General features: G+C 50.8%; 1 protein-coding gene across 6 annotated transcripts in view; it reads left to right on the top strand.

Moving 5' to 3' along the window:
• Positions 1-1036: 1036 nt before the first annotated feature.
• The window catches only part of AFAP1L2 (actin filament associated protein 1 like 2), a 71259-nt gene continuing 62255 nt past the window's right edge, over positions 1037-10040 (top strand). For 2 of the 6 annotated variants that reach the window (XM_064663385.1, XM_064663384.1), the window contains exon 1: positions 1048-1189. In XM_064663385.1, the coding sequence (XP_064519455.1) occupies positions 1174-1189 (16 nt within the window). In that variant the 5' untranslated portion in view covers positions 1048-1173. Of the gene's footprint in view, positions 1190-10040 lie in introns of all 6 variants that reach the window. The other 4 variants (XM_064663389.1, XM_064663387.1, XM_064663386.1 and 1 more) reach the window with 3 other exon arrangements.

Here is a 10040-nt window from a genome sequence, read left to right as displayed (position 1 = left end):
AGAGAGCCAGTGGATGCAGCTCTGGTGAATGATGCAGAGCTTCATTGTTTTTCAGCTCCTAAGGAGAGCAGTTAATTTTCTAGGTAATGGTTGTATATTTTTCCACAGGAATGGTGGAGCTGCCCACCCCAGTCAGGCACCTTGCCATAAAGGCCCTGTAATAGGTAGGAATGGCTCCCTTTTCCTCACAGTGACAGTTTAATTCTGAAGAGAAAATTTCTCCTATAACCCTCCTAGACCTTGCCGATCGTAACTTTCAATGTTTTGATTATTGAGATAAACATTAAATCCCTGCAATGTCTTTGAAATATTGTCCTGAAGATAGATTGTCACCTGTGCCTTGTATTGAGGTCAGACTGGGCGCCCACTTCTCCATGTGTTATTTTTTGTGCACTTCGGACATGCTAGGTCTGGCTGTCTTGGTGGAAGTCCAGCAAAAATGTCACTGGAACACAAGGAGAGGAACATTTTCCTGTGAGATCGGCTCTGTCCAGGAGGAAGGTCCCACCAGGAATCCTCAATAAAGTCACTGGAGAGTGAAAATTCACTGGCTTTGGGATACAGCTGCCCTGGGGAAGGCGGAAGGCAAACCCAACTTTCCAGCCTGCCAGGCCAGGGCAACGAGGAGGTGGGTCCCCGGCAGCCTCCTGTCTGGGGTCTTGGCACCGAGAACGACCGGGACCACACACGGCTATCCTGGGATAACCAGGGCTCTTCTCTGAATGCGCCCAAAGCCCCACTGCAGCGGGAGCACACACCATCCCGAACACGGGGCGCAGGCAGGGCACCCCCGCCCCGGGTACAGCGCTGGGGAGCAGCGAGGAGCCCCAGGAGCCACCCATGGGCTCAGCGCGGCACCCCGGGGCTCTCCTCTCCTGCCACCGGCCCCAGCCCGGCTCCGCTCCCCGGGACCGGCCGACGGAGAGGGTCCGCCCCCCCCAGTGCCAGCTCTCCATCTCAGCCCCAGGATCGGCTCCCACCCCGGAGCGCCGATCCCGGCCAGCTCCGCGGCTCCGGGGCGGGGCGGCGGCGCGGGCGGGGCGGCCCGGACCGGCCGGGGGAGCCGGCGCTGCTGGAACAGGAGGATACGGGAGCGGAGCAGAGCTGAGCGCAGGCAGTGCCGTGTCCCGGAGCCCTCGGGAGCCGCTGGGCTACGGCCCCGCTGCACCCCCCATGGAGAAATACAAAGGTGAGGGGACGGAGGCGTCACGCGTGTCCGTGTCCCGCGGGGCCCGCCGGGTGGCATCGGGAACCTGCGGGGGCGACGCTGGAGGAGGAGAGGTGTGGTGGTCCTGGGGAGGTGACAGACCCATTGACACTGTTGTTCCCTCGAGTGGGAAACCGCGACGGTGGTGGGATGTGGCGGGCGGGGGGCAGCTCCCTAGGGGATGTTTCCCGAGAGTGGGACCGGGATCAGCTGCGAGGAAAAGGGGTCCCCGCGAGTGAAGCCCGAGCGCAGTTCCGGGGGCCGGGGAGGGTTTGTCCCGCGAGTGGGACCGGGCGACGAGGGAGAGGTCCGACGAGGAGGAGGAGGAGGCGGAGAGATAGTAGGGACGGGAGCCGGCTCCCGGGGGAGGCAGTCTCCGGGAGTGGGGCCAGGGATCGAGGTCCCCGCAAGTGGGGCCGGGGTCAGCTCGGGGATGGAGGGGGAGCGGTCCCTGCGAGTGAGACCGGGCGGCAGGAGCGGCGGGGAAGGTGCGGGGCAGCGCGCGCAGGTCCCGCCCGGGGATGTGAAGTCCCTGCGTACTTGTCCCGGGCACCGGGCAGGGAGGGAGGGAGATGTGGAGAAACTTCGCGGTTTACCCGATTCACAGATCAGGACCCTTTTTTGTCACTTAAAAGCAGCGTCTTGTTGCGTTTTCTGCAGCCGCTCAGTTGTCTGACATTGCCCGCTCCGTCTTTCACCCTAAACCGCCCATCTTCGCGGACTTCCCACCTTCCCAGGCTGAATAGGCTCGACATTGAGTGTCCTGTTGTCTAAACGCAAATAGTTTTAGTGGTTAGGGAGAGGGTAGGCGAGCAGCTCCCAGCTTTCTCCCTGGCAGGTCTCATCTAGGCTGGCTGTCACCCACAGCCCATTTATTTCCCCACAATCAATGGCTCTGGCGCTTCCTCTGTGATGCCGCTTGGTCGCAATCACCGAGATTGCCGCATCTCGGGTCCGTGCTGCTATGGGCACTCTTGGACACTTCTCAAACCTAAGCGCTCCTTGCCAGCTGAGGAGGGAGGAGGTGGGGCGAGGTGCCCGGGCAGGTGGCGCTCAGATGCGTGTGGGTGCTCTGTGATTTCTGCTCCTGCTGGTGCATAAAAGCGTCACCTGGAGAAGGCAGATCCAGCACTTGTGTAGCACTGAGTAACTTTGCAGTAAATTTTACCTGTTGAGAGGAAATGTGATTCTCCTTGTAACGGCTGTTCTCCTCATGGAGCTTGAACATTTAGGTATGGAACTTGGTACTAAACAGATGTATTCCTGCCTGACCTCATTTGGACTTGTAACCATCAAACCAGGAAGGTTTGGTTAGACGTAGTAGATGCATCTGAACTAATAGCCCTTGTTCCTTAATCTTGCTTTGGTGGGGACTTTATTTGTGCGAAGTTAATTTTTGCCAGGACTGTGGTTTTTTGACTTTAGTATTCTGACAGGGCTGGCACTGTGCTGCCTGTTGCATTTTGGTGCTTTTCTTCCTTATAATTGATACTTTACAGGCCTGATAAGCACAATAGTAACGTACTGCAAAAGCGACGCTAAAGATTATATTACAAGTCAAATATTGTGTAGTCTTTTTTTTCTTCCTCCTGCTGGCAAGGTCTGCACAATTCCATTCAGTTCCAGTAGTAAAGCAGTAGATTCATTAGGATTCAGCTATGTTTTGTATATTGTCTTTCTAAATATGCACACTGCTCTCTCAGAGCAGCAGGGATGTGTTCTGCACATGTGTAATGAATAGCGAGCGCAACTGATCACGGAGCCTTGCCAGTGCTTTTTGTGTGAGTGGTAACGAGTCTGGGAGCATGGGAGAGGGGGGGTGTTAATGAGGCACCAAGGCATCACCAGCCCTGGGGGGCAGCCACAGGTGATGGCCACAGGTTGGTTAGTGGGTGGGAAGTGTAACTGGACTCACCTGGGGCTGGTGAGGTGCAGGGGAAGGGCTGGGCTGGAGGAGAACATGCGGGAGTTGGGAGCCCTGAGGAGCAGGTGGAGAAGGCAGAGGAGTGAGTTGTTATTAATAAGCACAGGGGGATATGTGTCTGTTCTGGTGGGAATAACTCGTTGCTGCCATGGTTCAGGAAGTCTTCATCCTTGCTGTGAGCCAGGCAGAGTGCTTGTGCAGCGAAATCCTGTAATGATAGAGGTTCACAGACTCAAACAGGGCTGTTGTGCAATGAACAACAGCCTGTTGTTTGGGGAACAGGAATTTGACTGCAAGATCTCTCCTATTAAGAAATTAGGCTTGCAAGTATCAGCAAAACAGCAGCATTTCTTTCCTTTAAACACAGGTAGGGATGTGCATTATTCTGAACTCCAACCTGGCACGTGCAGGAGGTGTCTCTTCTATTTCAATGGCAAGTGAAGCAGCCACAGGAATCTGGATGGGTGGAGTGTGCAGGGCCAGGTGGGATGGGAAGCTGCGTCTGGTGGCTGGCAGGGTGATAGCAGTGGAGTGGGAATCGCTTGGGCTGTTGGACTTGCATGGTGGGAAGTGAAGGAGGAATTGTGAAACTCTCCTGGGAATGGGCTTCCTTTCCCAGTGACTACAAATGAGGTTGCAAGGCTAGCTGCACAGGAAGACACTGTGTCTTGACTCTTGTTAGGCTGTTTAAGCTCTGAAGGATGATCTTCAAGTGCAGTAGGGATTTTTCTGTCAAGCCACTCTAAAGACTGCCTTCTGTTGGTGAAGATGCTATTTAAAAATCCACCTTCTCTCTGTGATTAGGAAGTATATGTGAGGCATAAGGAGCACCAGACCCAACAGCCCAAGGGGACAAGAGGGAGACCTGCAGAGGGCAGCTGTGAGTGGGGGCGGTCACTGTACCCACAGCTGTGTAGTGATAAAGACAGAGCTGCTCATCTCTTTCTCCTCCTCTGTTTTCTGCAAGTGTTCTCTCACTTTCTTCTCATGTGCTTTGCCTTTACATATGGCAGCTGTCCCATCTTGTGCTCCCTGTTACAGGGGCACTATGGCTTCTTGCCTACTCCTTGCCATGCTTGTCAGACATGGCTGGCTGGTCCATGACCAGCCATCTCCACACTCCTGGAGGGGAAGATGTGCTGAATGCGCTGTTACTGATGAGGGGTATGTTGGTGGCACCTTTATCTATCTGTCATCCCTTCAAGTCCTCTCAGACTGACCCCTTGTCACCGAAGTCATGATTGATTCCCTGTGATGCAGCGCTTTGCTCGTTAGTCTAAAATGTCAAGTGGTGTGAGCCTTGAGAGATTTGTAAGATTATTATTGTATTTTTAATGTGTTAGAGCTCTGTAATGGAAATCAGAGCAACTTGCAGCTCAGTTCTTCAAAGAAAGGTGTTTGGCATTCATGTTTTACTATCTCTGTTGAGCAAAGATACAAGTTTCATATCTCTTATCGGTGGGTCTTCAGTAGTGTTTGCAGTGCTCCCCCACAGAGATGAGCACTGTTTGCCCATGGAGGAGAGGTGGTCTTCTTAACATACGCCAACAGTTTAGTGTTGATAAGGATTAAAATAGAGACTTGGTAGAAAGGAGGAGTGTTTTCTTGCTAGTTATCATGTTTTAACTGGGAGGGGAAAGGGAGGTGAGTCTGTTTGAGGCTTCGGCACGTGTTCTTTTTAATAAGTTATTGCAAGTACAGGGATAGATATGCTTGGGATTAAACTGCAAAGTGGAGACATGAATAAAAGATATGAGCCCTGGCCTGGTAGCAATCTGAGGCCCTTAATAAACTCCTATTAATCAGAGTCGGAAATGGATTGATTCATATGAACATGATCCCATGTCTCTGTACAGACATATGTGGTTTCTCCTCAGCTGATCATCCACACAGCTGTTGTGTTTAGCTCATTGTCTTGGTGTGGCAAGTGGAGAAAGCAGGGCAATGTACTGCTCTGTGCCAAATCCAATACAACTTTCAGCTGCCAGGCTGAGCATTCTTTTAAATGCAGATGAAAATTAATGTCATGCATAACCTCGTAAAGTATACAGTAACTCTCACTTCTGTGAGAGTGATCCTGATTGGTTTTGGAGAATGGAACACACTCCCCACATTCTGCTGGGGAATAGGCAGCAAGAGTGCAGTTATTTACTCTGCAGGGATTGAGGACATGAAACCTTTTTATGTAACTGAAACCACAGCCTGACTCAATTATATGTCTGCCATGTCCACCCTTCCAAACCATCCTACACACTGTCACCTGTGCCAGTGTAGTATTTCTGTCCCTTCTAGCACAGCTGCGTTTCTTATTTAAACAAGGCACATGAGGATGCTCTGATTTGTATTGGGCACAATGAGGATCTCTAGGGTTCTCCACACCAGGACAGGCTCACTGCAGATGGGCATGAGGCTGGAGGGATGCTGGCTTCAGCTCCATTTGATGAGCAGTGGTGGCCCTTGGGGGCGTGTGTGTAACTGCCAGGTTTGGGGTGCTCCTTTTGCTATCCCCAAAATGGTCACTGAGTTTTGCTTCATCTCTTGCGAGTAAGGGGCAGGGATCCATGCAGTGAAGAGCAGTGGGACAATACCCCTGTAGCCCTGCTATTCTAGGGTCTGTGCTCCATCTGTATAACTACCAAAAATTGCCAAGAGCCCTGCTCCTGAAGCTAGGAGAGAAGCTTTCTTCCTGGAAAAAAAAAAAAAAAAGGATAAAAGCTAGCTCACAAGCTCTGAGCCTTTGGGCATCTGATTTTGGAGTGCTCCTGACAGGGCATGAGCCTTTACCCTTGTGGTATCTTCTAGTGTGTAAGTCAGTCTTGCTGCCCTTCCTTCACACACCTTCTCCACTCCCTGCCGTGGGCTCCGTGTCCCGTGCTGGGCTGGGGCTGGAGGTACCTTGTGAATGAGTTTATTGTTCGTGGGTTGTCACTGATCGCTTTCATTGAACACCCACAGCCCAGGAACACAGGGAGTGTCTATGCAAAAAATGCTTGTACTGCTTTATTTAGACACATTGCTGGCTCTTTCAGCTCCCAGCAGCAACGATGGACTGGGGGCAAGCAGGCAAATGGGAAGCTCATGTCACCCAGGCTCTGCAGGTCTGCACAGCAAAGCACCACAAGGCTTTTAAATCTGAGTTCTGGATGCCTGCTCAGCTGCATACTTACTCCTCAACGTTTCCATCTCAACATACAGCACATATGAAGGGTTTAGTGACTCAACTGAATCCCTTAAGGTTTTATGGCAAATCCAGGACCTGAATCCCAAGCTCCTTAACCAATGGTCAGTGCTATGCTTGCAACCATCCTGCCTGGGTCAGGGAAATTAGGAATGCTGTTCTGTTGAGAAGTCTTTGTAAACTCTAATTTGCTGTACCCTCTGGAAAGGAAGGATTCATCTAAGGCAGGGAAGTGCATCTTCAGGCAATAGGAACCAGAGAGCCCAGAGCTGTAGTGGACATCTTGGGGAACCAAAAATAAAGGGTGCACCTGTCATTAAAGATGATGTAGAGCATGTGCACCTAGGGCATAGGTGTTCCTGTCTGAAGCTGCCTGGCTGAAGCAAAGATCCAGACCCAGCAAGTAAATTGGGATCCTGCAGTCACACAGCCAGTTTGATGACCTGCATATTATTGTTTACTTCATCTTAAAAGCTGAGTCATTTGTGCTTTTCTCTCAGATCAACAGACAAGACAGACTGGTCCAGTCTGTACTGCAACCTGTCAGCACAGCTCAGTGGGTCAGAGATGTGTCTGACAGGGCCTTGCCCCAAAGAGCTGCTAGTGGAGGTGCCAATACAGCCCGTTTCTGGGCTGGAGCCACTTATATGGTTCTGTTGTGGGTCTGGATAGGGAAGAAGTGTTACTGAACTGGCAAGTTCCCTGGTAGTAGCTGAGAGAAGGCATTTCAGTTGCAAGAACTGTGCTGCAATGTGAAGAAGAGGGGTTAAATTTGGGAAGTTCTTGCCATGTGCTACAGTGCCTGGTTAAAAACCTTGTGTGAACTGGAGGAATTTCTGTAAAAGTCCACAAAAGAAAAATCTGTTTAGAAGCGTTCAGTAGGAAGATGCTGATCTCCCAGTACCCAAAGTTCTTATTTTTTAAAAAAATAAAAATACTAAATTCACTTAAACCCAGGGAGCAGAGCTTTAGAAGGGAAAAGCCTCCAGAACAAACACGAGTTGCTAAGGGTGGCCAGAGGAGCCAAGCCCTTTGAGAAGCTGCAGCAAAGCAGTGCTGGCTCAGTGCCTGCACGTGCTCCTTCTGTGGGGCCGAGCCCTTGGTCCAAATCTGGCTTCTTGCTACGGCCACAGCCCATGGAGAGAACAACCAGGTCTGGCACCACTGGGAGTGGTTTGGCTTGGGGCTGGTGGGCCAGGCTGGGTGGGAGAGCAGCTGTCACTGGAGGAGGTGAGTAAGATAGTTCCTGCTGCAGGGGGAGATTGGCTTCCCATTGCTACCATGAGCTGGGGTGCCGGAGTGGAGGTCAGTGCAGGACCCACAGTGTAGCAGGATGCTGTGGAGGGAAGGCCTGGGAGATGTGCTGGGTTGGTCTGAAGTTCAAAAGACAAGGGCTGAGACTTACTAAAGTACATTCCCTCCACCCTCACTGACCTATTGCTTTCTTCCTGGGCAAAATTCCATAGAAAGCAAGTCTCAGGATGGTTTGGTGCATGGCAACATTGTCTTTGGTTATAAACAGCTCTATCTGAAAGTAAATATCTCAGAATTATGGGATCAGACTGAAATTCCCGCATAACATAACTTGGCCGCTTGCAATTTAATAAAAGCCAGTATTTCCCCTCCTTGGGTGGACTGTGCTCTGTGTTGCATGAAGATTTTTTCCCCTTTGGATTCTCTTAGGATAAAAGTATAGCACAAGTCTTAGAAAAAGCCTGGGAAATAGGGATCCACAAGTCTTAGCTGGCAGTGTAGCCTGTGGGCTTCTTATTTCTGGGATCTCCTCCAGAGATAACCAGGAGCAGTAGCCACCCCCATCACTGGTGTGATGCATGTGTTTTTTCACTCGCTTTTGTGTCTTAGGAGACTGAATCTTTTTAAAAGTATCTTTAGATTCCAAATCTTGCAAATAATGAGGCTTTCCAGAGTTTGCACTGAGTTTGGGGTGTAGAGGTGGGCAACTAAGCAGTTGGGATGCTTTTTGAAGAAGTTTGCATAACACTTTGGCAGCAGTGCTTTGAAAGAGGTGGGTCTGAGCCAGGAGATTCTTGTAGTTCATGCTCAAGTTGTGGCTTGAGCCCTTCCCTCTTGGACTGAGTTAGATGGGGAGCAAGTCTTGGTCTGCTGCAAGGAGAGGATCTCTGTCCTGGAGTCTGTGTGTGTTCTCAGGCAGGCAGCTCAGGCAGGTGGCGAAGGGAAGTGTGTGTGCGGGCTACTGTGAGAAGAGATAAGGTATCTGCAAAGAAATCTCTGATCCAAAGTCGCTCTGCAGATCTCATCATTGCTATTTGTCAGTGCAAAGTATGACAACTATTAAGGCTTGGGAAGAAAGAGCTGGCTCACAGAGAACCTGAGTTGCACAAGATTTACACAATGCCACTAGTGGCTTTAGCTGAAAGTCTCTCCAACAGTGTGTGTGAAATGTGGAGCTTTCTTCTACCGAGGAATGCAACCAAACCAGCTGCAGTCCCACAGCCTTCCAGTAGCACTGTCAGTTTGTCATCTCTGGAATAAGCCCATGTATGTGTCCAGCCCCAGTGCCAAATAACTCTGACTTCTGGTAGTCCTGCTGTGAACGAGTTGAAATCAGTAGAATGCAGAGATGCTTTTTGGTGCCTGCTGGTAACAGATACATGGTCTCAGCAATTAGGTGGCCACCACTTCTGGTAGCAAAATATCAGAAGAGTGGAAATTGGGGCTGCCTTTAAAAGTGGAGATGTGGCAAGCCCAGACTTCTGCAGCAGCTTGTGACAGCTGGAGGCCGTCTGTTCCATCCATCCCATCAGCAGCTTCATCCCAGCTGCTTGGCTGGCGAGCATGTCCTGTCTCCTTTGTATAAATCCAGTGTCTTCAAGGATCCTTTGTGTTCTACTGTAGTCTCTAAAAATGTGCCACGTTGTCTTGAATGGTGAGAACTTCTGCTGTTTTTATTGTTGTACTTTTCAGATTTCTCCATTGCCCTGGAGTGTGCAGAATCTGGCAGAGAGCTGGGATTGTAATGTACTGTTCCTCATCTGCTATAAAATTGACTGATCTTGGTAGCTGCTGGAATATGATAAAGAAGAGAACTGCTCTGACTAATTGAGCTCAATCTATAAAGCAGCTAAGTTAGATCTTTACCTGACTGTCATTGTCTGGGCTGAGGGGTGGGATGTGCATTCATATCATCCAACCTCAGACAGGTGTTTGGTCCCTGTACTCATGCATGTGGGTGAAGGCAGCTCTTTTTGCTAAAAGACAAACTGTATGTGACACTTCATGAGGTTGTGGAGGTGCCAGGCAAAGGCAGGCAAGCCTGGCTGCTCTGTGGTCCAGGTGCCCTCCTCCCTGAGCCTGAGGCCACAGAAGAGCTGGGGGCACACTGAGCAGGGTGGTCCTGGCTCCACCATCAGCTGCTGCAGGGTTCTGCAATCTGCTGGGCAGCATGGTGGCTACGTGCTTTTCCTCCTGAATTTTTTCAGTCCATGAAGGTTATTCACCTCATCTGGGACACGTTGCAGTTGGTGCCTGGGGCTGTAAGTGTAGGCAGTGCTGGGCCTGCAAGTGCATTTGGAGTTCAGCAGCCTCACCTGTCTCTTTGAAAGATGGTCACTTGAAAGTGCCCCAGAGCAGTGCAGTCACCAGTGAAATGTGTGTGTGACAGTTTTGGATGGTTTTGGTTTTCTCCCACCTCAGTATTTGTACTCCACACTTACTTGTGTCTTGCTTCCCTGAGCAGCAGTGTCAGAGCT

Source organism: Pseudopipra pipra, chromosome 8 (genome assembly GCF_036250125.1).
Source record: "Pseudopipra pipra isolate bDixPip1 chromosome 8, bDixPip1.hap1, whole genome shotgun sequence".
Taxonomy (NCBI): Eukaryota; Metazoa; Chordata; class Aves; order Passeriformes; family Pipridae; genus Pseudopipra; species Pseudopipra pipra.
The sequence above is the reverse complement of the archived record's forward strand: the minus strand, read 5'-3'. Positions and strand labels throughout refer to the sequence as shown.